General features: G+C 42.3%; 2 protein-coding genes across 4 annotated transcripts in view; one reads left to right on the forward strand and one right to left on the reverse strand.

The window, feature by feature from the left end:
- The window catches only part of LOC139667844 (cytoplasmic dynein 1 intermediate chain 1-like), a gene marked incomplete at its 3' end in the record, with an annotated part of 24,897 nt that extends 12,492 nt beyond the window's left edge, over nt 1-12,405 (reverse strand). The window contains exons 1-7 of the mRNA XM_071547318.1: nt 12,286-12,405; nt 11,902-12,016; nt 10,415-10,502; nt 9,950-9,955; nt 8,980-9,021; nt 7,309-7,368; nt 6,463-6,578 (exon numbers count right to left, since the gene is read on the reverse strand). Coding sequence (XP_071403419.1) covers nt 6,463-6,578; nt 7,309-7,368; nt 8,980-9,021; nt 9,950-9,955; nt 10,415-10,502; nt 11,902-12,016; nt 12,286-12,405 — 547 coding nt within the window. The remainder of the gene's footprint in view (nt 1-6,462; nt 6,579-7,308; nt 7,369-8,979; nt 9,022-9,949; nt 9,956-10,414; nt 10,503-11,901; nt 12,017-12,285) is intronic.
- Nucleotides 12,406-14,528: 2,123 nt separating this feature from the next.
- On the forward strand, nt 14,529-26,260 carry pdk4 (pyruvate dehydrogenase kinase, isozyme 4). Of its 3 annotated transcripts, none has more exons than XM_071547317.1 (11): nt 14,529-14,856; nt 15,589-15,733; nt 18,580-18,651; nt 19,403-19,587; nt 20,165-20,254; nt 20,657-20,734; nt 21,647-21,723; nt 21,990-22,088; nt 22,395-22,508; nt 23,014-23,127; nt 23,534-26,260. In XM_071547317.1, exons 1-11 carry the CDS (start codon nt 14,727-14,729, stop codon nt 23,678-23,680), a joined length of 1,251 nt encoding a protein of 416 aa, XP_071403418.1. In that variant the 5' UTR covers nt 14,529-14,726; the 3' UTR covers nt 23,681-26,260. The 3 variants fall into 3 exon arrangements, 2 of the variants coding, with proteins under 2 accessions (XP_071403418.1, XP_071403417.1); XM_071547316.1 differs by having other exon boundaries at nt 14,529-14,844; nt 15,592-15,733; XR_011696966.1 differs by lacking the exons at nt 21,647-21,723; nt 21,990-22,088; nt 22,395-22,508; nt 23,014-23,127; nt 23,534-26,260 and having other exon boundaries at nt 14,529-14,844; nt 15,592-15,733; nt 19,403-19,613; nt 20,657-20,702.
- Nucleotides 26,261-27,298: the final 1,038 nt, after the last annotated feature.

Raw genomic sequence — 27,298 nt, forward strand, 5'->3', positions numbered from 1 at the left:
TGAGAGAAGACCTTGAACTCAACGCTGTGAGTGCATGGTGTGCTGTCCAACACAGTAACACTCCTCTCCCAATATTCCCAATACTCTCCATTGTAAGAGAAAGTGGACAAAGCAATCCATTCTTCCATTTAATAGTCATTACAAATGTCTTAAATAAATAAATAATAATAATATTATATATAATAATAATAATAATGAATAAATATTTAAAGCAACACTGGCCACTTTATGTGCATAATAATATAAATACTGGCAATAAGATAATAGTGTGATGATTGTATAAAGTGACACTTTCTCTAATTACCCGGTTTACATGTGGCATGTGGTTAGTATTGTCTTTTTGAGTTATGCACCCCTGACAAAATCATCACCATCGACATATAACATAATCAGAGTATGGTGTTTATGGGTCCTGACTCGCATTATTGTCTTGATCAGATAATATATAATTATATTATATAATTATAATTGCATTTTTTGAGCGTGTGTATATGTGGCCACTGATCTACCTCCATAAAAGCCAATTTAGTGATAGTAAGTAGGAACCCATTAGGAAAATCCTAGCAGGATTGGTTCCAAAAAATTTTTTAAAGTCGTAATGAGATTCAGACATGGATTCCAATGGGGTGTCAGTGCCAATTTGAAATCCAGCCCTATTGGATTAAATCCTAAAGGGCATTTTGGGTATGATCTCTGAAATACCTACCAGTTCAGGACCCCTTGAGCCATATTTGATATATTTAGGAGTTAGTAAAAAAGCTCAAAAGTAAACATTCTAATTGATCCAATGTGCTGCCAATGGTCAGGATCATTTCACAAATTTGCAGTTTGGTTTCTTAACGGCTCCATTATGGGATTATGCAGTGCTCAAATGACGTATGTGCATGTGAGTGTGGTCACTTTGCGAGTGTTCACATGTATGCTTGTGTGTACAATTCTGTGAGTGTGTATGCTTGTTTATTCATTTGTATGTTAGCGTGCGCATGTGTGTTTACATTTATGAGTGTGTATGCTTGTGTGTGTGTGTGTGTGTTGTGAGCGTGTCTTTTCAGATTGGTTCTTGGAAATGGTTTTTTTCTTGCAATTAGGGGCCATTACCAGTCCACCACACGTCAAAAGAAAGCCTCTCATTGCAGTAAATATACTTAAGGAGTGAATTACCGAACTACTATATACTCACCCTGGCCTGTACAGACCCTGAAAACTAATGGGCCAGAAAATACTAGAGAGAGAGACAGAGAGAGAGAGAGAGAGAGAGAGAGAGAGACTCTTGCGCACATACTTTTGCTTACAGAAAATACATAGATGCACAAACATTAACACACACAACCACTTGACCCTGTGAACCTTTAACCCTGAGAAGGGGGTTTTCTAGAATGGCAACCCAAGCATAAACAAACACATCCACACACACACACACATACTACAAAATTGTATTTCTGGAGGCCTGCTTGTGGTTCACTGCTTACAATTACTGCTGTAATATCATAACTGCTGCAAAGGCCTCAGTGGCCTCCGCTGCTTCTCCTCCATTCCTTTCTCTCTTGCTCTTCCTCTTTCGCTTCTCTTCCATCCCTCTGTTTGTCTTCAATCTCCAGAGACCACAGTCTTCTTTTCACCTCTGACGTTCACTCTTTCTCTCCCCCTTCCGCTCTCCATTTCTTTGGCCACCTCTCCACTGTGGCCTATTATGGGTCTTTTAAGGCTCCACTGAGCGAAACCAATTTACTGTGGACTGGGCCGGGCTCACGCTACACCCATGCCAACCTACACACATGTATACGTGCACAAACACACGCACAAATGCCTGCGATCCCCTCACCCTTTCCCTCTCTCGCCAACATCACACACACACACACACACACACACAGACACACACACACACAAAGTTCATTTTTAATAACTGAAGCTGATAGTTATCTTCTGATTGGGATCAGTAAAGTAAAAGAGTGCGGTTGTAAGAGTTCTGCCCTTCCCCTCCGTTCATGGCCATGTGGGTTTGGCTGGTCAAGAGACGGGAAGAGGGGAGAGGGGAGAGGGGGAGAGAGAGAGAGAGAGAGAGAGAGAGAGAGAGAGAGAGAGAGAGAAAGAGAAAGAGAAAAATGCCTACGTTTTACTGAAGCTATGTGGAATCTCGCCCCTTCCTTCCAGGCATAACCATTGCCTGTGCATGTGTGCAACGTGGTTGGGACTTGGCTCGACCAGCTTGTATCTTTTCACTGTCGGGCTCCCGGAGAATGGAAGTGGAACATTTCAACTCTTGCGGTTGCGTTGTAGACGTGCGCGGAGGGTTCACGGCCCGAACGAGACTGGTGAAACTCCAACACTGCCTCTGTTCAACAGTGTGAAAATATATAGATTTTGTTTGTAATTTTAGACCACAGGATCACCATATAGCAAAGACAATAGCTGTCGTTGGGCTTGAACCATCAAGCCACCCTGGTACCACCTGTGTCACCAAAATCATACACAGGCATGCAACACCTCACGTCCTACACACTCATACATACACACACTATGTTTGACCTCAGTAGGATATGTTACTATCACACGCTGCATTAGACCTTACTCTATTCCCCTGCTATGTCATTAGACAAAGCGTTCGTCCCTAACTACACAAGCCTGTCCATTCATACCCATTAGGACAGCAGTAAATAGTTGGAGCCAACCGTGACTGGGACTAATCTGATTGACTGACACAATGGACACTTAGGACAGACAGATATCTGAGCAGTCAATGGGAAAAGGAACCTACATAGACGGCTACACATGGCGATTATAAGGCGGAAAATTGGTTACGGAAATGAAAAGTCATATCATTAACTGGTTTAAATAAATGAGAGTCACACACACACACTTCATGGGAGTTTTAAAACATAAACTCTTAAGTTAAAGATGAACACACATGCACACAGAGAGAAAGACACAGAAGTCAGATCAAATCGAATCAATCCAATTCGATAAAGCGGCATTCAGGCTCAAACACACATGCCTATAGAGCGTGTTCACGCCTCACACACATACACACACATACAGCCGTCCGCTCCCGGGGCAAAGGGGCCAGTGTGAGACCTGGGGAGGTCAGGAGTTCAGGAGGACAACAAACCCTGAGAGAATCCCTGAGTCATCCATCAGTGATTTAAAGTGATTACGATGAGACTACAGTTGTGCTTCCTTTCACACACGCCGCTGCCCCAATGTCAATATCGGCGTTTTAATGTGAAACTTCCTTCCACATTAAGGACGCCATGTAGTGAAATCGGCCCTTAATGATGCTTGATAGAAATTACATTAATTAATCTAGTTAGAGCCTAAAAGCTCTGCAATCAGATTCATTTTTCTGTAATGAAAACCACTGATACACAACTGATCGGCCGCATGTGACCTTTAAAACATTTGCTGCAGTAGTTAGTTATAGAACATATAGAACATTCAATATCTGTGTTCCAAGTATCCTAAAGGAAGCAGCAGCAAACCAACAGTATTAAACACATACACATGTACACCTACACATATGTGACAACATACACAAACACGCACACACAGGTTTCCAAACACACACACACACACACATCCAAACAACTAGAGGTCCCTCCATAGAGCTTTGCACGCCCCTGGGACACACCACCATCATTAAAACGACAGAATCTCTTCTCTTTTCATCCCTCCACACCCCAGCTGGCTTTCTCTCTCTCTCTTTCTCTCACTTAATTCTTCTCTTTCTTCTCAAGGAAATGTCCATTTTAACATGACGCAGAGAGAGCACCAGAGGCAAATTACACAGAACACTCTGGCCTGGGTGAGAAGAGGCCTGGAGGTAGAGAGGGAAGGAAGGAAGCGAGGAAGGGATGGAGGGATGGAAGGAAGGAAAGACAGACTGCAGTACAGCCTATGGACCCTGAAAACACTTCCCAGCAGCCCCGCTGTCTGCATCTGCCTGTGCAGCGGCATGAAAACCACCAGGAATTACAGGGTCAGCTCACTGGCTCTCATAGCTCAGAGCAACATAGACACTGCAGGCCTCCGCAGATGTACATATGTAGTGCGCACACACACACACACACACACACACACACATACACACACTGAACATGTGCCTGCTTTTTAAGCTCAAAGAAGCTGTTTGTTATACTTAGGTCTGAGGGTCCCCAGGTGTCCAAACTTACAGTAACTTGTGCCTATTTGTGCACCATATATGTGTGTTGTGTGCATGAGTGTGTGTGTGTGTGTGTGTGTGTGTGTGTGTGTGTTTTTAGGTTCACCAATCAACGAGAGGAACTCCCGGACTGGCCTGAACAAACACACAGCCAGAAGCCCCAGCAGGTGCCATCATCAGCCTCTACACACACACACACATACACACAAGCTTTATGGAGAAGTAGTCTGCAAAGGAAAGGGTCTCCTAAGGCCAAGGTCACCTCCCCATAGACCACCACAGCTCTGCTCTGGCTCACAGATGTTCACACACACACACACACACCTCCTGAATACCAGTCAAGAAGTTGAAAACAAACAAACCACAACGGATCGCTAGGGGCAATGACCAATCAAAGTGTGTGTCTGCATGTGTGTGTACGTGTATGTGTCTTTACATACATGTGTATGTCCCTCTCCACACATATACATGCCCTGCTAGTGTATGTATGTGTTGGTGTCTGTGCACTTGCTGAATAAATTATCTATTCCTGGGCCTGTCGAGGAAAAAGGATGCGGGGGTGAGGCGGGACATTTGGATTCTGATCAGGACCTGTGTGTGTGTGTGTGTGTGTGTGTGTGTGTGTCGGTGTGTGTGTATGGAGGGGCAGGGGGTGGTGGGTGGTGAGTGGTGGGTGGGGGGGAAGTAAGCGGAATCCACACCAGGCCATCTATTATAATGACAGGAAGCAGGAAGTACAACCCCCTTCACAGTCACATGGCTGCCAGCTGTCTGGGCTAGCATAAGAAGACCGGGATAGAGAAGATGATAGGGAGTGTGTGTGCGTGTGTGTGTGTGTGTGTGTGTGTGTGTGTGTGTGTGTGAGTGAGTGAGTGAGTGTGTGTGTGTGAAGGGGAAGCGAGACGAGGGTGTAGGTGGAGTAATGTGTGTATCTGTGCATGTCTGAATGAGAAGATGAAACTTCTGAATGTCTGGACTTAAGATAAGAGCAAACAGAGGGGTAAATAAATATCCGATCCATATATCACTATCAGCGTCGGCAGCATGCGGTTCTGTTTAGTGGAACAACGCTACATTTCCAGTAACTGTCACCCATCCATATATCCACCGCCTCTCTCCTCCAGTGGAACAAGGCTGACAGTAAACTGAAACCTATGCCTTGAATCAGCTACCACCAATGTTATGCCAAATCCAGCACAGGACTAACCTCAATTCTGACCATATGGATGTGTTTAGTCACTGCAGCTCGGCACACATGAGCACGCCCACTCGCGCACACATACACACACAAATATGCACGTATACACTTGCGCATGCACACACGCATAACCTCACACCCCTAAAAACATACGTGCACCCACCCACCCACACACACACACACGCACACACGCACTCACACATTTTTTTTCCCTCTCCGTGCTTCACCTTGTTATAAAAATTTTTCCCACATCAAATTTGGAGGATGTAAAGAAACTAGACTTTTTTTTTGCCCCATATATATATATTTAATAAGGTCATAAATTTCCAACATAGTAACTGAAACTGAAATGTGTTTTAAATATAACTCATTTAAAAACGACATGCCCCAGTTGTTCTCACTCTAGGCAATTTCTTTAGCTTAAAAATAAATATGCAGCGGGTTTACCTTGAATAGGTTTAACACTCATAATAATAACAGGATTTGTGTGCGACGACCAGACTATCAATGATTGCGACTATCGAAATATAACAAACCGTAATGTCAGTGTGAGAAACTAACGTCTCTCACCACTCCCCCACCACCACACACACACAGATGTACAGATTCTGTGTGCAGGACACATCACACACACACAGTAATGCTCCAGTGTCAGTCAGGAAACATCTTGAGTATCTTTCATCCGTCAATCTGATTCCACTTATGTCCAGGAGTCAAAACTATGATGTTCTGTGATTGAAGACACAGTTACTGACAGGCAGATACAGTCTCTCTCTCTTTCTCTCTCTCTCTCTCTCTGTCTCTCTGACTCTCTCCTCCCTCTCTCACTCTCTCTCTCCAAAGGCTAAATCACTCCAGGTTTACAGGCTGTGGATTGGGTAACCAAGGGATATCGCATTCAACCACACAACAATGAAAATCACTGCAATGTGAAATCATTTGTTGCCTCTTATGACCTTTGGTGCCCCGTAGATCCTAAGTAGCATCTGAATTGCAGGAATTAAAGGGAGACTATGCATGATACAGTGTAAAATATTTGTAAAAAGTCTCTCGCATGCAAACACACACAGACAAACATGCATGCACACACACAAGCACACACACTCACCTTCAGACAGGTGGGCGGTGAGCGGCGTCTGCGTCTCCTTGCAGTAGGAGACCACCTCTCTGGGGAGGAAGTCTACCTGTGTGATCTTGGAGGCTCCCAGCCGGTGCATCCTACGCCTGGGCAACAGAGACAGGATGTTAGCATGAGCATGGTTATTCTCTGCATAATCACAAACTCTCCTGTATACGGTCCAGTATATTACAATCTGTTCCAATGGCCAAACGATGAAGTCATAAATAACATGCAGAGCTGAGTGTCTGAAGCAACAACATCATGGATTCTTCTGGGGTTTTTTAGCCTAGAGATTACAGAAGTTGGCTTGTGGCCAAAAGGTTGCCAGTTCAAATCCCCAGACCAGCTGGGAAACTGTGGTTGGGGAAGGTGAATGAGTAAAACTCTCACCCTGCCTCAACAACTACAGTTGGACTGCCCTTGAGCAAGGCACTTTACCCACCAACTGCTCCAGTGGAGCTGCTCAGTGGCTAACAGTAGAAGACTGTGGTTGTACTGGGAAGCTCCCAGCTGTGAATGTGAACGGAATGACTTGTATGAATGTGTAGCAGGGTCAGTCGAATTTCCCTGAATAAATAAAGGTATAAAAATAAAATAGTTTTGATTCTTTCATGTTTTTTTTTAAGAATGCATAACAATACCCTTTGCAATTTTTGAGAGGATCACTGCTAAATACATCAGTTAAAAGTAACTGTAGCCTGCGTTCATCTGCAAGTGCAAACTTTATTTTTTTGTCCTTTATGCTCTTTTTGCCATTAATCAGGTGTTCTGTGGTGTCATTTCAGTATCAGATATTGGAAGAGAGAAGAGGAAGAGGAGAGGAGGAGGATGTACCCGAGCTCAGAGTCGGCCTGCAGCTGCAGCACAGAGGGGTCAGTGTCCCACTGCAGCGTCCTGACAGCACCAGCAGGGGGGGCAAGGGAGGGAGGACAGGACATGCATGGTTACATACCGACACATTAGAACATATACACAAATTATGCATTGGCACACATATAATATAGGCACACACACGAACACATGTATGCGCACACACCCACACACACACACACACACACACCCACACACCACTTATGTAGAGAATGGCTTCACACAGGAAGTCCCATTGAATTACATGCACAGACTGGCGCTCTCAGTGGAAAAATGTTTAGACAAGTGGATATACTGTAGCATAGGAGGGCTATACATGAGGGAGACATTATATTTCATTATACTTTAATGTACTGTATTTATTGAAAGACTATTCATGTCTTGTAATAGATGTCTTGATCTCCTGCCAGGAATCTATTACAGGAACATGAAAATATTGACAAGTCATGGGAGGAAAATGTAAAACGCTTGTGCAGAAGAATGTCAAAATGGTTTGACTGCTGTCAGTGGAAAAATTGTATTTGACCTGATGACTTTTAAATGTATAAGATCATATATGATTATGGGAAGCTATGCAAAAATGTTTATTTGTCTGGCCATTGTTCAAGAATATCTACCCAATTTTAGCAAAATGTAAGAAATGAATCCTATTTTTATTTGATATAACTTCATACTAATGCATGCATGATTTATAGTTGCGTGATGTTACAAAAATGTGAAAAAAGTGACATTCTATGTGTTGATGTTTCATATGCCAATTTGTGCCAAATAATACATTGAAACCATGAACAATGTATCCAGCAACATGACTTACATCTCACACCCATAGCATAACATAATCACATAATCACATTCAACATATGAAAATCCAAATAAAACCCATATTAAAAAAAAGCTGTGGCCTGCTCAACATACATGACAATATATTTGCCATGCATGAAGAATGAGTTTGACAAACCATGAGGAAATCCCTGAGCTCCTTCAGTACATTTGCATAGTACTTGAGCCGCTCTAGCTTGGGGAGGGGGGGGGGGGGACACGGGGGTCACTCATTTCGGGGGGGAACTCATAAACAAACTCAACTCCAGAGAGCTTTAAGGCGAGCCGGTGCTGAAACTTAACAGCAGTGACAGGATAACGCTTCCAACCCCGCTACGCTTTTTGATAATACCTTTTAGGACCAGTGAACATGCCCATTAGACCTTCAGCTTGTGCCACACAGTGCCAGGCGAGAGTGGCGAAGCATTTCTTTACCCTGACAGACTGGCTGTTTTACAGTAACAGCGATGACACTTTAAGCAGCGGATTGTCAACCCCCGTCAAGGCCGAAATGACTTCCGTGGCTCAAACCATGCGAGCGGAAATCTTTCGAGCCGGTGTTAAGGGAGACAGCGGGGGCTTCGGACAGGTAGTCGCCCGAGGAGAGAGGAGGGAAGGAGGGAAGGAGGGAGGGAGGGGACGGATGGGCACTGCGCTGTTTCGCTCTTATAAAGCACGATGGGAACACATCGGGAACACCACTGACAACACTGTGGGTGCCTTTCTGTTTGTGTTCACATGAGGGTAAACTCAGCTAAGCCGGGGGGGGGGGAGGGGGGGGAGACACATTCCTGGGTTTGAGGTGAAAATGCTTACCTGTTGCTCTGTGCTTGTGACTTGTTTTTAGAGAAACCTGACCTAAGAAGGGACACACACATACACACAGCCACAGATGGAGAAGCTCAAAATGGCATGCCATAATCCAGGGTGGATTTGGGGGGGGAGATTTTTCATTCCAAGCATTGGGACTAACTCACCAATTTGTAAAATCCAATTGGTAAAAGCTACGAGGAAATACAAAATCCAAATCTTACGTAAGAGAACTGCATTGTGGGAACTTAGCTCAGTTCCCACATGTTCTTCTGCCCCAATTCCACCCCTGGCCGTACCAGAACAACACATCACTAATGACCCCTGTGGGCATCGCTCACACATCGACCTCCGCAGTGAGCTGCCACTGGGTAGCAAATGGAAAGCGCTTGGTTGTTGATGACCACTTTCTTCTCAACAGTTTTAATTCACCAGAGCAGTGCGGTGCAGTCGCTGTTGTACTGGTCTGGTGTGTTCAATAAACAGATGCTGCAGTGGCAAAAGCGGGTATGACACATGAGCCAGCTGTGAATGCACTGTGAATGCAGAGCACCCTGCCGAACAGTGACAGAACAAAGGTTACATCATGTCACATGTGCTCACGTCAGCTACTTGCCTTTACTGCAAATGTATGGGTTAGTCTTATTCCAGATTCCAAACTTATTCTATTGAGTGGCTCACCAAGGATGCTTTCTGAAAGTTTATCAATATGGTACCTACTTGCACCGTAATATCTGGGAATAGCAATCTGCATCCCTCCATGTTTTCAAATGCAACTACTCAACAAATTTTACAAGTCTGACTATAGCTGAAACTTACCTTGAGGTCAAACTTAATTCTCAGTTCTAGCTATGAGCAGCAACAAGCTGTACTGTGGTCATCAAAACACAGGATGCCATGACAAATGACAGATACCACATTCAAAACCTAACAAGGCACCACGACACCACCAACACTTACTGACACTCATCCTTACCTATACCTGTTGCTCCAGTGACAAGAGAAAGAGACAGAAAATTTGTAAAAAATGAAAAAATGTCCAAAAAAATAATTACAGGCCAAAGTAACTTCACATTACCAACACTGCGAGGCCATGAGACGGCTTCAAGTGCTCTCCAGTTTCTGCAGTGTATTGGTAACCTCTCAAAGAGCATCCCTGGTGCATACGAGTGAGCAAAACCTACTTCTGTACACCATTTCCATTTATCCTCTCTCTTCCACATGAGCGTATAGAGCCTATTTTAGCTTTACTGAAGAATGTGAGGAATGAATGAGTTTTTTCAGCATTTGAATTTCAAAAGTCTTTCCTGAAAAACCCAAGGAGCGGTATCAACTTTAATCCTCTTTTTTCAGTTATGTAAGACAAAGTGAGGAAGACTCATTGAGAAAGACTTCTGACATTAAACCTTGGTAGGAAGTGACATCCAAGACTTTGGCCTACCTGCCCGCCGCTCCCCCATCAGCTGAGTCCTGGCTCCCCGTCTCACTGGGCGTGCTCACTGATTTGGAGGGGGACATGGGGGTCGGGACTAAATAATGAAAATAACACGTATCTAACATTAAAGGCTGCAGCGGATGGACTGCTCAACCCAAGCAATGACAATGAGAAGAAAAAGGGTGTCCGCAAAAGCAAAAAGAACAGCATGGATGAAATGATGGGAAAGCAAATCAAGTGGAAAAAGCATAAAGGTTTAAATTAAAAAAACAAAACAAACAAAAGGGGGACAGAACGTCAAATTGGTTTTTGGTTTTGCATTAGAAGTTTATTTTGCACTACGCGGCTTTATTCTGGGATATATCAAAAAATGATTAAAGCTAATAATAGGCATAGCAGTGACCTAATTCTGAGGTGTTGGGGTGTTGTTACAATTTCAGACCACTAGAGAACAGTGCTGACGAACAGGCTTTTCCAAAAGCCTGCTGGAGGTGACAGGGATCCTGGGAATTGAAGTCAACTGATCAGATTTGGAACATGTAGAGGGAAGATATCTTAAGAGGATATCTTAAAAATATGTGGCATGTATTTCTATATTCATGTGGTTTGATGCAATTTAGTTTAGTTTGATTTAGTTTAGTTTAGAATGAATCTTTTTGTCCAAAGACACTATTACAAGGTACTGTACACACAAGGAAACCAATGGAACAAAATCAACTAAAAGATGAGAAAATATGCTATAAAGATGACACACCAAATGTAATTATGAAAAACGTTCATCATTGTCAAAGGACAATGTGCCTAAAAAATCATGGGATGTTTTTAATACTTGATGAAATCTATAAAATGGAAATTATTTTTTTCCACATCAAACTTTTACAAAATCAGAGAAAATACAATTAAAGTAAAATAAGGAAATGGAAAAAAAAATGCACACAACTAAGAAATTATGACGTTGTGCTCGTTGGTCAACGTCACAATCATATGAAAGCTATTCATATTCAGATTTTTGCCATTTACTATTGCATGCAAACATAACCCCCACAGCAGGCATGTCCCAACAGCAATCTACTGGATATAGCATGCAGACTTCTGCCTCACAAATTAAACAATTACTACTGTTGTGGAAAATGTAACAATACATTATGTACAGACCTGGCAACATAGCAAACAATGTGCTTTAGTTCTCCAATCGATTCATGTTAGGAATCAGCGAGGCTGGATTGGACCGATACAGCAGATTATACAAACTGTAGGTTGTTGTGTGTATCCCTAGTCCACTGTATGGTGTGTATATTCTGAATAAACAGTTCCTCAGAGGTTATTTGGCTGTAATTATTAAGGAACCTCTGCTTGGTACCATGTGTATAACTTTTTGGTAATTTTTACTGTAGGTGTGCGAAGAATTTACCAAAGGTTCTACAGGATATAGTGCTAAAAACAGTTCTGATTAGGGCCAAAGAACCTTTTATTTTTAAGGGTATAATGTGTACCTAGTGGAGGCTCCGGTGAGATGCCGATGCTCTGTAGCAGGGCCTCGGTCTCCCTGCGCTTACGGTCCAGGTCTGAATCCTCTGGGGCAGCCTCCGTCTTCTGCTGGCTCTCTGACTGCACGGCATGCACAGACAAATGTCAAGTTATCCATCATGGGTGCATTAACAAGTTCAAACACACACACATAGTACATGCACACACATGCATTTTGATCAAAGTCCAGCCCCATCATTATGCACACACACAGATGTATGTATGCATGCGTGGAAACACACAAACACAATCTCAGCCTTATCTGTGTCACGGCCAGACAGAACCAACCAAACACACAAGTAATACAGTTCACAGTGGAATATGAGTGCCAGTTGTGTGGATTTACTCACTTTTTTTCTTACCTCTTTCTTCTTCCTCTCTTCCTCCTTTCGTTTTTTCTCCTCCCTGATCTGGGCTAGGCGCTGCTTCTTGCGCTCCAGCTCAGCTTTTAGGTCACTTTTGTCCGACATGGTCTCCTATGAGGCTGCAGGAAAGAAAGGGGCATGGTCACAATATGATCTGGTTCCATTACAAGATGATATGTATGAATATTTGTCTGCACAACAGGCCCAGACTAGGCTTCAGAATATGCCATTTATAGATCCATAACCTTGCAGGCCCAGCAGCCAATAAGGACTTGATGCAGGCAGAAATAGTGGCCCAAATACTAGCCGACACTGGGCCCAATGGGGTTTCCACAGTACTCGGTCCACAAGCACTGGTCCAGTGTGTGCAGTCTTTAGGCGGCCCAGAAATATTCCTGATAGGGCCAAATAGAGCATTGCCTTTTTTCACATCTGCTGTTCAATCCCTCAATCCAATTAAGAATGTTAGCAGAAAACTTAAACAAATCTTTGTATATGAGGTAGGCTACAAGACCCCAATTAGATGTTTTCTCAGGAAGAATACATTAAACATGCCCTTTAACAGCACATCACCTCTATTGCATTCAAATTTCCAGGACAAGTGAACACATACTTTTGGCTCAGTAAAGTGCTAAGTCACTTAATTAAGAAGATAATTAAACCTAAATGGATGAGCCAGATCAGCCTTATGGTTGGGCTCCTGCATAGGCTCACACTGGGTCTGTGTTGGTTTTGTGTGGGCTACCTATTAAGACTGTCTGAGCCGGGCTAACTAGTGGTTTGCTGGGTAATGGGCTAATGTCACAGGTTAAATGTCCATCACTCAGTTATGGTTACCAAAAGGAGAGTGTCCTCACAATACTCAAAATATAAAGTAGCCTAGCACTGCAGATTAGAAAACATTTAGTTAAAGTTCAATTGTGGGTCTGACAAACCTTATTGGAACAGACACAAATGAAAAATGACTAAAGGTATGCAGAAGCTCCTGTCTATAAATAGAAGTAGACATGAAAAGTGGAGGACGAAACTGGTACAGTCTTTACTAGCACACCTGATACACAGTATGATCATGCATTAGGCTACAAGCCATATCGGTATTTAGAAATGAATAGCGACAAAAGTATGCTTGACTTACAGGACATAAAAGCATTCGTTGTTAATCCCAAAATTGACATCATTTGCATTTACGTCAAATAGGCTGCTTTAATGCGCTTTTAGGCCTTACGAGAGATACTATAAAGCATTTGCAGTATATAATAACACAGAAGGAAATTGTCTCGCAAACAACAGACTAGCAAATTGTTATTGTTTCGCAGCATACCTTGTCCAGTCGTATTGATAATGATGTGTCACCGGCAAAGATGCTGTCTCACGCTGCACCCCGAAAAAATCACCACATCCTCTCTTTAACTCGCACCGAATCGAGGCTGCTCGAATATATATGAATGGGTGGTTTGAACCTTCTCGTGAGGCTACTGATGACACCGGTTAAAATAGAGCATTTCGGCGGTCGATGACCCAAATAAAACATAAAACAGGTGCATTGCACGCCGATACATCACTAGCAGTGGGATGATGATGAGAGGGAGGAGAGGAAATCCCTCCTCCTTTCACACGCACTGTCAGCGTCTCATGACTATTGCAACGCCACCATCTTCTGGCCATTTGAAGAAGTGCATAGGGCCATCCAAAACTTGTAAATAAAAAGTGTTAATATTTTGAAGCGTTGGCAATGGATGCTGGCACTGTCAACGACCCACAAGAACCCGTCTGTTACAGTTAGACCAACTACGAGGCGCAACTGAACAACGTGGTTGCAGTGATTGGTGATTTTCGTTTGGCGCATTAATATTTAAATTTACTGTGATGCGGTGACAGGTGTCATCGGGTTCATCGGTTATTTTACAACGGCTTCGTATCTCGGTCAGACCCGAGGGTCAGAATTATCCCTTTACTCGCGCACCATTTTAACAATGATTTGACAAGGGTTCAAAACTGTAAAATAAGCAAGTGTTCCTATTTCGGCAAAGGATGCTTTGATAAAATTAGGTCCTTTCACAATGTTTTGTTAAGGCTTCAGCGACGTGACGAAAACACTCAACCCCCTCCCATAAAGTCAGCGAATCTCGGTGCTCATTGGCTGAATTTAATGTCAATCTCACTGCTTCTCATTCAACAACACTGCTGCACAGACTTGGGGGTTGCATTTTGGAAGTCATAACGGTAAAACTTGCCAAGATGCGAGGAAACTGCTCGAGTAAAAACGATAAAGGAGCAGTGACAACCGGCATCCACTAATGATGTCAATTTAACGAGGGTTTTTTGTATGCTAGCCAGCTTTAGCCCAGCTAGCCAGCGTACTGAAGAGAGGGCAGCCTGTCCCTATTTCACAAAGAAGTGATCTGAAGAGCAGAGCCAGAGGAAACATGAAGTTCGCTCAGTTTTTGTTGAAAAACAGCTCAATAGCTGGGATACCAAAACAAGTGGAAAGGTTTTCCAAGTTCTCCCCTTCGCCCTTGTCTATGAAGCAGTTCATTGACTTTGGTAAGTTTTTCAGACTTTGTATATAAATGCTGACATGCCCTAATTTTGCCAGGCAATTTTGAAGGCAAATTTGAATTAGTTTGTGCATTGGCACAACATTAATCTGTATGCATGCCAAATACTGAGTCAGTCGTTATTGTTTGTATGTGACAGCTGTCATTGTTCAGTATATACACTGATAGGCATTAAATTTGGTTGGCAACAACTACTACAACTAGGCTAATTCCGTTAAATACATTATTGCATAGTAACAGGAGTTAGTGTCGACGTTGCTGTCAATTGTGTCACTTCAGTTCATTATATGAAAAGTCAGTATCAAATTAGTGCCTTCAATTGTTAGGTCTTATGTATGACTGGATACAAAAGACTGAAATATGCTGTACTGGCTACAACTGTTTAAAGCAGGAGCAAAATAAGTTAATTTAGTTGATCTCTTCATTGGCATACACTCAAGCAAGCTCTCATGATACTTCAGTCCTGCCTCAGCAAAAAAAAACAAACATACAAAAAAACAGATGATTTCATCATGTTTTTCCGTTGCATTTGCACAATATCTCGTAGGTCAAGCCTTTTTTTTTTTACAGTCTGTGGTCAAGACCCTGTCCAGAATCAACCCTGGACAGAGTCTTTCCTTCAACAGATAGTGCAAGCTGTGTAGGAAAAGTGGCAGTTTTCTCAGGATGGGGTCAAAGTTGAACGCCTGCCCAGGGATTTTTTTCTCACTCTCTCTCCGTCATGTGACTGCAGGCTCAGCCAATGCATGTGAGAAGACCTCGTTTGTGTTCCTGCGCCAGGAGCTTCCTGTCAGATTGGCCAACATCATGAAGGAAATTGACTTTCTCCCCGACAAGCTCCTCAGCACTCCATCCCTACAGCTCCTCACCAGCTGGTAGGCCAATCTCTAGACCAGTGGTTCCCAACCCAGTCCTCAAGGACCCCCTGTCCTGCAAGTTTTTATTCCATCTTTACTCTTGCACACCTGATCCCACTTGGGCCTACACACTTTCATGCTGCTCTGTTCAGGTAGATCTGTCTCTACCAATCAGCATTACACCTTAACTGGATCAGGTGCGCAAGAGTAGAGCTGGAACCAATACTTGCAGGAAAAGGGGTCCTTGAGGACTGGGTTGGGAAACACTGCTCTAGACCCCCTTATATATTCTGTCCTTTGTGATCACTCCCTCTCTACTGCATGAACACCCTACTGAAGTGTCTTTGCACCTCCAGGGTTACAGCAAGTGGAAGGAACGGTAAATTAGGACCCCAAAAACTGGAATAATTGGGTTTTCCCATGTCTACTGTCACTTCTTGTCATTGGTCCCAGAATTCATAGCTGTACCTTTGCTCATTACAGCTGGTAGAATACACCTATACTCCTGATACCAGGTTATACTATACTCTTTTCTCAAATCCTTAAATGTGCTATGTCAAAGTAGTCACTACCTCCAGTAATACCCCCCGCTGCCAATCAACTGCAGCCTTACATACTAAGCTTCTCTAAACCAATGATTTCCTTGCAGTAGGCTAAGCTATTATAGTTATGCCTATGTTAGCATAGGATGTCATGACTTAGCATTATCTTGAAGGCCTCACTCTTGCTTTTTGACATTCTACCGTACACCTCATGATACCCCCCAATCCCAGAAAGAAGGCTTCCCCCATATTCCAGTCTCCAGATGTTCGGCTTCAAATAAAATGGATCCTTTCTGCCTCCCTTTACTTTAGTGAATTCAGCTAGTCGCAGGCTAGCGATTGTGATCACTTGCTGTTGATGTTTTCTGTGGTTGTGTGAGGTGCAGTGACTGTTCTGTTTAAAGATGCATCAGCTCCCTTTCTCCCTGTTGCTGCTCACTAAGCTACGTGGCTTGATGCCATTGAACTGGGAATATGCCTTATGAAGTTTGTTTGAAGTAGATAAGGCTAAAGTGCTGGACAGCCCTGTTTTTTTTATGTTGTTGTGCCATCTTCCTCCTTATGTGATAAGCCCTTTATAACTTAATGGATCAAAGTAAAGTCTCCACCTTCATGTGCTCCCACAAGTGCATTATACCTATAATGTTGCCTATTCCAAGTTGGTTGAAGAATGCCTGTCGGTATAAAATGTTATCAAAAGGCTATACGGTACACAGAGAAATACAGTATATCCTGATACAATGTAAGTGCAGGCCAGGACACTTCTGCCTCCTCACGTTGTTAGTAGTTACTACCCCAAGTCAAACCACACACAGGTATGGCTTTATGCCAGCTGTCCCAGTATCTGTCTATGCACACACACACACACACACACACACACACACACACACACACACACACACATATAAAGTTGCACTATGTACCATGGTATAAAGGGTGGGGTAGAGACAAGGTGAAAGGCTGTAAAGACTGAGATTATGTCCCAGACATCAGGACGCATGATAGTTCTGTTCTAGGCAGGCGCCGCTTAGCTGAATAGCTGCAATCATTTTCACTTGTCATGATGAAAGGCTGTGGGACACTCCCTGGATGAAGGGAATAGGTTTCACACACCATGTACTTACAATGTTGTGAGTTTGAGCTGAACTCATTACCAGTGTTGCATCCACCCCCACTCTCCTGTCTTTCACCTCCACTTCATACTGTGTGCAGTCAAGCAAAGGTGTCAGAGATACAGGCTTTTCATGAGAGCTCCCAAATATAATCTACAGTAGTTTGTTTACTTGACTGAGTCACAACTTTTGTCTGTCATATGTTTGACAAAGGCAAAAATACGGTCCTATTGCCCAGTAATTTTTCTAGTAGGTTTTTCCAGCCGACTTGTTGCTTCCCAACATTCTGCTAAAACACAGTGTTCTAATACAGCCTTTGCCCTGCCATATTGAATGCATTAGTCTCCACTGTACGTTAGACAACAAATGTTGACAACAAAGGTCACCGGCCCTCCCCCACCCTTCTTTTATGATCCATCTTGTCTATATTTGGCTATCTACCTCTCTCGCTCTGGCTTTCTCTTCCTACTGCAGCAACACTCTTTGCGTTGCCAACAAAGAAGTTGATCTCTCACACAACTATTTTGTTGACATGGGGAGAGGAATCAAGCCTTGATATTTCCGGGCAACAAAAGTTTGTGAAATCATCAGCTGTATAACAGACTGTTTCAAGATGACTGTCTGTTTGCATGATAGGTCTTAATCCAAACCAGGGGTAGAGTGTTGAAGGTCAGTTGAGGGACAAAGTCAGTGCGTTGAAAACACAGCCGCTTTGCCTGTCACCCTTCACCTAGTTTTCTACAGAGAGAGAGAAAGAGAGAGAGGGAGAATCTGAGAGCTCAGCATTCAAGTCACAGAATCACTTCTTCTGCTGCTGGCCTAAACATAATGTATATGGACTAGCAGTGATTAACAAGCAAACATTAGTTCAGACTGTATTGATTGAATCATGTATTAATGCATTATGGCTAATTACACAGCTTTTAAGTTGCACAAGAATTTCCAAACACCGCTAAGCTACTCACACAGTATTTCAATTTTGAAAGGGTGAATCACTGCTCAAGAGATATGGACATATTGTTGCATTAAGTGCACTGTATTGATAAGACTGAAATAGACATTGTTGTATATAAATACACCCCTGTGCTTTGCATGGTATATTATAACCAGGAATGCTGTTCCAAAACAGATACTGACTCATACAGTAAATTAATGAGTTGAGGATCTTTCCATATTCTCTAATTAAATTAATCCTTTTTATGTCCACCAGGTATTCACAGAGTCTGTTGGAGATTGTGGAGTTTTTAGAGGAAGATCCAGATGATAAACAGGTCCTGACCAAGTAAGTAATTTACAGACATTTCAGTACACATGGATTGCTTGTGTAGGCCTCAGGGTTGACTTGACTTGACTTGACTTTATTAATTCATGCTTGCAGTAAGGTATAGTGAAAACAATGCAGAATTTTACATCAAAAGCATTAAGATCATAAAACATAGAGCATTTGTCTGAGTACCGATCCAATAGTTTTGTAATTAATTGAACATTGTTTATTTTTCAACACTGCCCTTTGTAAAGCAAAGCTCGAATTAATCCAGTGCAAGTCAAACTCAGGAGTAACTTGGGGCAGACGTCTGAATTCCAAATGTCTGTATGGAAACAATTATTGTCACGCCTTTCATCCAATCCAAGAGCTGCTCACATATCTTGTTGTACAGTTGCTGAGAACTTGTTGTACTGCTTCAAATGGTGTTTCTTTAAGTGCCTGATGAAATTAGCGGTAATTAACTCTGCTGCTGCCACCTCGCGAAACTCTTGATTTTCAAGATTACAATTAGCTGTTTGACTTCTTTTGGTCTCCAGTTTTTAAGTAATTCTAGACTGCAGACATGACTGCTACCTAGGTGCTTTCTAACCATGCACCACGCTGCCATAAGTGGTGGACCATGCGTGTGGGGAAATTAAATAAACATGTACTGTATGTGTATGTGTGCCCATGCACGCTTATATTGATGCACAGACTGCATATCCTACACATGTGACTTACTGGCTACCTTCACATAGTACCTCATGCATCATCTCTTCGCCCCCAGGTTCACAGAGACTCTGGTGAACGTCCGTAACCGGCACAACAACGTGGTGCCCACCATGGCCCAGGGCGTGGTGGAGTACAAGGAGGCCTTCGGCGTGGACCCCGTCACCAACCAGAACGTCCAGTACTTCTTGGACCGCTTCTACATGAGCCGCATCTCCACACGCATGCTCATGAACCAGCACAGTCAGTATAGCACTCGGTGATTATCAGTGAGTTAAGCTCATGAATCAACACAGTCACTCGCACTCAAAACTTGTCAGTGAGTACTTGGTAAAAGCCCATTTCATTAAACTGTACTCAATGATTATGTTACTGATTATGCTTGAGAGAGCAAGCATTGAAGTGTTGACCCTCTGAGAAGGGGCACTATATTAATTGGTTTCTTGAAATTTTGATTGGATCACACTACTGTTTTTTTTTTTTTTTTATCTGATTAAGGACAAAGTGCTGATCTCAGACATGTTTAAGATTTGGCTGCTCTAACAAAGTACCACATAATCACCACAACGTTGACAGCCTTTTACAGCAGTGCTGCTCTGCCACTGCACTGAATGATTAATTCATTAGACATTATTTCTGTCAGTACAAGCGCACATGTCTGACTATGTCAATAAAAAGTGTTCAGCTAGTGCTAACATTTCCCACTGGAAAGGAATGTGTGGCCTTTATGGATGGTGCACGGTCTGTATGCACCACCCATGTGTGTACGTGTTTGAGTCACACACAGTTGTGCGTGTTTCTTCCACTGTTCTTGTTGTAGCATTAATCTTTGACGGCAGCGTCAACCCAGCCCATCCCAAACATATTGGCAGCATCGACCCCAGCTGTGACGTGGTGGAGGTAGTAAAAGGTAATGATCCTCCTCAGCTCCAATACTGCCTTCTATATATAGACATTTCATTAGATAAGGAACTATACACACACTGGATGTGTTAGCTGTTTTCCACCACTCACTGTTTGTACAGATTCATAATAGTTTGACCTTTTATCATCTGATATTTGTAGAGTCATTGTAAGGAGTGGAACGTGAAAGCAAGTCATGATGAGTTTTATTGGAGTGATAGACCCTCTTGTGAATGCCAGTGAAATGTAAATTGCTGTAACTGAAAGCTTAGAGAACCATTTGGCCAACAAAATGTCTTCTGGTGTTCTCCATTTTAGCATGAATCATCATTCTCTTTTGTTAGACTGCTATAGTGCAATTTCTCACCCTGAATAGCAACCATAGATTATTTTTTATTTCACTCTGCAGATGCCTATGAGACTTCCAAGATGCTCTGTGAGCAGTATTACCTGACATCTCCTGATATGGAGATCACACAAGTCAACTGTAAGTCTTAAAAATGCAACCCCAAAGTTCTTATTTACATATGAAAGCTATTTTTGTCAGTATGTTAAGATTTAGTGTGCTAGTCTGTGTGCTAAGATGTTTTTTTTAACTGTTATTCTAGTCTATATCTTGTAGTTTCCCTTTTTTCCTGTGCACAGCATCTGTGTGAGAGGCTAGAGTTCCCTGAAATCCAGTGTGTACCTCTGTTAGTTTAGCTGAGGCCTTGTGTGTCTGTTTCCTGTCAGCTGGGCCTGTCAGGAGCCAGCCTCAGCATTATACATCCCTCTCTTTGATCCACATAGCTCATACCGACAGAATGCTCTCCAGTGCAAAGAGAAGTAGACCTGTTTTATTTCGCCATGCTAATATGCGTAGGATTGGATAGCATGGAAACAGTTGGCTTCATGATTACACAGCATAAAAAAGACCATCCTTATGTGTGGAATATGTAAATTAAGGGAAAACTTAATTTTTCAAATGTGCAGTTATTGTTACAATATGTGCCTGGATAAAATCCAGATTCGCAATTCCTACAGCATATTATGTTGGCACATATACTGTATACTAGAGATATGATTAAACTGTATATATTATCAGCCAGTGTTTTTGCAGATAAAGGCTAGAGAGAATAAAACAAAATGATGAATGACTTTGTTATTTTCCTTGCTTAGTTTGGCATGGTCTCTTATCTCTTTCTCTTTTCAAACTCTGTCTCGGCTCTGGCAGAGTTATAGTGTAGACTTTTCCCACAAAACACACAGTTTTCTAACAAGCCTGCATTGCACACTCACTGGTTTACCTTTCACCCAGGGTGTCATGGTTATCAATTTGTCATGCTTGTGAGTGACACATTTACACATTAAGGAAAAGTGTGTTTTTTCCAAGTGATCAATAGTACCAAATGTTTCACAGCCAAAACCCCTGGCCAGCCGCTCCACATTGTCTATGTGCCATCCCACCTCTACCACATGCTGTTTGAGCTCTTCAAGGTACAGTAATGAACAAACCTAAACTAGTAATGCTTACAGTGTAACATCTCAAATTACTACATTATGATACTGTTTTGCTTGGTATGCTGCTTAATATGCAGCACCCCACATACCATCTCAACCTAATTCATATAAAGATATATTACTCTTTACCCAGACTGATTCTCAGCATCTTTAGTGATTGTATTATGAAAGCTAGCATTATTGACTTTAGAGGTGTGTCTGCTCAGTCAGTAATGTAATGTACTGTGCATGTTTTCTGTCAGAACGCCATGAGAGCTACAGTAGAGACCCATGAGTCGAGCCTGACTCTGCCACCCATCAAAGTGCGAGTCTCACTGGGTACTGAGGACCTCACCATCAAGGTACATGAAGGGTTAAGATGGCACACAACCAATGTTCTAGGTTTATAGCAACAAAGAAGCACATGCTGTTGTGCCATTGTATACATAGTACACATACCTGAAGTACACAACACACACTGTCATACCTCAGCCATTATGTGTGCGGGTCCAGGTCTAAACGGTTGAATGGGAAAGACCTTATATTCTGTAAGTATGATGAACACTGATGAGATTCGGTTGAAATGCCAAATGATGAAGACAAACTATGAGGCCGTGAGCCTGTTGGCATAACAGTGAGAGGACCCGTGTTTTCGTTCTTGTTTGTAGATGTCTGACAGAGGAGGTGGAGTCCCTCTGAGGAAGATTGAGCGTCTGTTCAGCTACATGTACTCCACGGCCCCCAGTCCCGTCCATGTGGACAATTCCCGCAACGCTCCTCTGGTGAGACCAACCTGGCACTCTCACTGCACTACGGTTTCTTATTAGTCTTGATGATTGTCTTACAGTCAGTGTGCTAGCAGGGAATAGCCAACATATCACAGAAATGGAAAAAAAAATATCCTCAAGATAAAAATATGTCATGTTTGCTTTTGCATTTGAAACATGAGATGAAGTTCAGTAAAATCAATGCTGTCTTGAATCTGAGATGAAATCTAAACCGTAATCTAATTCTACCTCGTTAAACAGAGCCACACACAGCTGAACATGGTTGTAAATTAGCTGAATTACAAACTGGACTGTAGTTAGCCACATTTCTTTGGGTTAAACTCTAACTATGAGAGAGAAAGTGAAGGTTATCTGTTTCCAAACCAAACCATAGATATTTTAGTTTTGTGTTTTCAGTTGATGTTTTACATGGTTATGTTTTAGCAACTTGCCCAGATAGTATAATCTGTAATACTGTTGTGACCCTGTTTTTCTGTCCTCCCCTCCCTCCTTCCTTCAGGCTGGTTTTGGCTATGGCCTGCCCATCTCCCGTCTGTATGCCAGGTACTTCCAGGGAGACCTGCAGCTCTACTCCATGGAGGGCCATGGCACCTCAGCTGTCATATACTTGAAGGTGAGAACAACACTGCCTCCATACACTGGCTATCAAAAATAGCCGTGAAGGCAAATTTGGTGTAGAGTTTCACTTAAAATGATACTGTCAACTAAACATGCTTGATTGACTAAATGGTGGCAGATGTAGAGTAATTATGTAGCACAAATAGCATAACTGATGCATGTCGTGTTGTAAGTGGTAACTTATCATGTGATCTGTGTTAGAAAACAGAGAGATTTTTGTTTTCCTTTACCCTTTTGCACTACTGAGCCAAGCTGTACGGTGTTTTCATCAAGCACAGCTGGAACAGAATAGCAAAGCCCGATGAGAAATAACCTGGATCTGACTAGCACAGTTTAGGCATGCATGTCTGTGAGAAAAGGATCCAGAGTAAATAGTTCCACTCTATACTCTATATCACCAGGCCTTGTCCTCAGAGTCAGTGGAGAGACTTCCTGTTTTCAACAAGTCAGCCCTAAGGCATTACCAGACGAGCACAGAGGCAGATGACTGGTGCATGCCCAGCAAGGAGCCGAAGAAGCTGGGCAAGTACGAGAGGAGTCATCAGTGAAGTGGACTGACGGAGCAGGCTGAAAAAAAAATTAAACAGTAGGAACAAATGAAGAAGAGATGGGATTAAGAAGAAGAGGGGTAAGGTCCATTATGGGAGAAATGGATGAACTTGTATTGTAGCTGACAGAAGGTACCAAGTGCCTTCAGCAGGTTGCCAGACCTGGACTTGTGTATGTGCAATGTGGATTTCTCCTTTCTCAAGAGAGAAGCCCGGAGGCAGAAATTCTCAGAGGTGAAGTTTCCCGTTGATGCTGGTCAAGAATCAGATCACCCCACCGAAAAGAAAAAAAAAAAACTAAAATGGAAAACTGACTTTAGACCAGCCTCCAGCCAATTTCACCCAAATGCAGCTAACCACATTTGAAAGCGATTTGAATGTCAATTAATTTCAGTCCATGAATGTTACAGGCTAGACAGGGTCATACAGCAACTCACAAGCATATATTTCCTTTGCCTCACACACACACCTTGCAGTTATTATTTATTGTAGGTTTAATAACATGATTACACTGTGAAACAGACAAGCAAGCTAGCTGTTTCTTTTTATATCATATTTTTTTCTCTCATAAGACTTGGAAATGGTCTTTGGTAAATATAATAGCTGTGTAAGGCTATAATGGCACGTATTTTAAACATTAACATACTATGTGTATGCAATGCATGTCTGTAACAGCAGTAGTTCACTCAGGTTAGGCAGACTGTTCATAGATGGGGAATGTGGGTGATGGGCACAGCATAAACTCAAAGTTGTGTCAGTGTGGTCTTACACTTTTTTCATCTAGACGTTCTCAGTCTTTCATATTTACAAATATCTTGCAATAATCCTTCAGTCGCACCTCTTCAGCATTACACTGTCGGTTCTTATCCCACCTGAACTTTTCATAGATCCTTTAAGTATATTAGGTTGTTACACTTTTATGTAGTGTAAAAATGATTAGGCCTAAATTTATATCTTGATGATGATCACATCAACTCAAAATCAGTTGTGCCATTTTTAGCTAGTTCAACAGAAGATTAAATCAGAATGATCATTTTAAAGAAGCAGTGAACTACATTGTGTCCTGGCTTTGACCTCAAGCAGGCTGAAATGAGTTTCAAAGTTGAAGTGTGAACATTGAGAGAAAATGTTCCTCAAGGTTTGGTAAGTCAAGTTGACACTCCTCTGTTTTTTAAACATAACTCAGATGATCTAATGTTGCCAGTCTGGCGTTCTAATGGTAAATAAGCCTGATGGATGTTGAGTGCCAAGGGGCAAAGTTAGATGTGCCTTTCTGTTTGGAGCATCAGAATTGCACAAACTTGGTATTATTTCAAGTCACTATGTATGTATGTATGTATGTATGTATGTATGTATGGTTAAACTGTGAAAAAAACATTTCCAAGTTACCCTAGACATTCATAACCATTTCTCTCTGTTGAAATTGAAAAATATAGTGTATAAGTATAAGTATATAAATACAGTGTACATTTCCAACTTTTGCCAACTTTTTTTATTATTGGCAAGAAGGTTTTCAGTGTTCTCGAGGAGTAGGCTAATGGTCTAGACTTGCACAGTGGATCTCAGCATGTTGAAGATAATTTGACAATATCAAGTGCTCTGTTTTATAATCCTACATGTGCTGTATATTTAACAGACCTAACTGTAGAAGACCCAGAATTGTATTAATAGCTGTGATATGTACGTCAGCTTTTCGCTACATGATATAAGATGCTAATATTTATGTAGCATCATTTCATCTCTACCTGGTGGGGTGATGCACTGACTGACTGCAGTGTTGACACACTGGAACCACAACATACATCCTCCTTTACTATGGGCTGAAACAACAGGCTAGTTGATGCCATGTCCAAGTTGTATTGATCTGATCACTGTCTTATCTCTAATAATTTATTCATATATTCCATGTCCCCGTTTCACTTCCAAATAATCTTGTGTGCCTGTTTGTCAAAGCTGCCTTTGCATGTGGTTAAGCCTTAAGAACTTGTGTGTATTAACTAAAATATAAGTCATTCATTTTATGTTTTAGTGATTTGCAAATTGTTTTTGTTTTTATTGTTTTTTTAAAGGCCAAGTATTACTGTACTTGAGGTGTAGTTCACCATTCAAGGGACCTGTGGATGTAAAACAACACTCTGAATAGGCCCACTTCCTCATATGTCGTTTCTTCTGCTTTTTGCAGCTCTTGGTACGTTGGTGAACTTTGCCATAGAACTATCCTTTGTCTTGTTGCACATTTGGTTGTTTCTCATAAATGTGTTAACCGGTATTGTATGACAGAATCATATATACAAGGTGGAAGCATTCAAGTTGCATGGTTAGGTTGGACACATCAGGGCCAGTAAGATCCATGGTAGGAAATTCAACCATATGTCACTTCACCTAATATTTCTCATTCATTGTATGTGTGTGTGTGTAAGACAAAAAGAAGGAAGAGATATACAAGTAGAATGTCTTATGCTTCACTTATTTATCTTTGTCATGTAAATGGCTGCATGTGTTTTTAAAAACATTACCATGTATATTCCATGTGTGCACATAGGCTACAGCAACACACAGTACATTGTCATTAAAGTAAAATCACCCCATGCCCACTGTTCTCTCTCTGTCTCTCTAACTTGCTGCCTCCACCCCTCGACTCCCTTCTGTCTCCACAACTTGTTGTCTGAAACTCTGCTTGGTCTCTCTAGCACAGTAACAGGCGCAGCCCAGTGGCTATTTGTGGCTGGCTGCCAATAGAGGCTGAGAACAAGCCGTCCTGTTCTGCTTTGCTTTAGCGCTCTGGTCTCTTCATTGGAATGTGGTGATGTTCTGTTGGAGCGCTGCCCTTTCCTCACGATCCGGGTTTGACACCTGAGCTACCTCTGTCTCTCTCTCTCTCTCTCTCTCTCTCTCTCTCTCTCTCTCTCTCTCTCTCTCTCTCTCTCTCTCTCTCTCTCTCTCTCTGCTCTATTTTAAGAGCTGAGGGAGTGAGTGGTCTGACCCTTCAATCATTCACTCAATGTTCCCTCTTCCCTCTGGAGAAGATGTCTGGTACACATGCAGACTTACACAGCTGTCCTGAGAAATTCATATACATCTCTTTACTCTGTTTTAAGCTTTTGTTTATGTAAATGTTTACTGCACATTTTAGGTTAAAGCCATTGACCCTGAATCTATCTAAACATTAATAGACTCTGCTCCCTTAAGCCAGAAGTTGTACAAATGTAAACTTCACCAAAAGTAACTATGGAGTCTCAAACACACTTGGGGGGAAAGTTGCTTCAGGCTGGCTTCTGTATCTTGCAGGATACAGCAGCACTCAGACTGTGTAATTGCTGCGTGTTAGCTGTTTGCTTGTGAGTAGTAGAGTCATGTACTCAGCAACCCCTCCAGGGCCTGATAAAGAGCATATAAGGCCGTCAACCCTTGACCGGAGAATAACTGCTTCCACATGACACCACTCTGTCACTGTGTCGGTGGGAAAAACAGGCTGAGTGTGTGTGTGTGTGTGCGTACAGTACATGTGTGTGTACATGTGGGCGTGACAATTTAATAGTGTCCCCCTCCCATCTCAGACATAGCAAGAAGATCACAGAGAAGTTCATGTATGTTTAAAGTCTCCAAATATTATAGTGT

Source organism: Centroberyx affinis, unplaced genomic scaffold, assembly GCF_046629955.1.
Source record: "Centroberyx affinis isolate AG114_WGS23_722 - 3 ecotype Tasmania unplaced genomic scaffold, CSIRO-AGI_Caff_v1 ptg005809l_1, whole genome shotgun sequence".
Classification (NCBI taxonomy): domain Eukaryota; kingdom Metazoa; phylum Chordata; class Actinopteri; order Beryciformes; family Berycidae; genus Centroberyx; species Centroberyx affinis.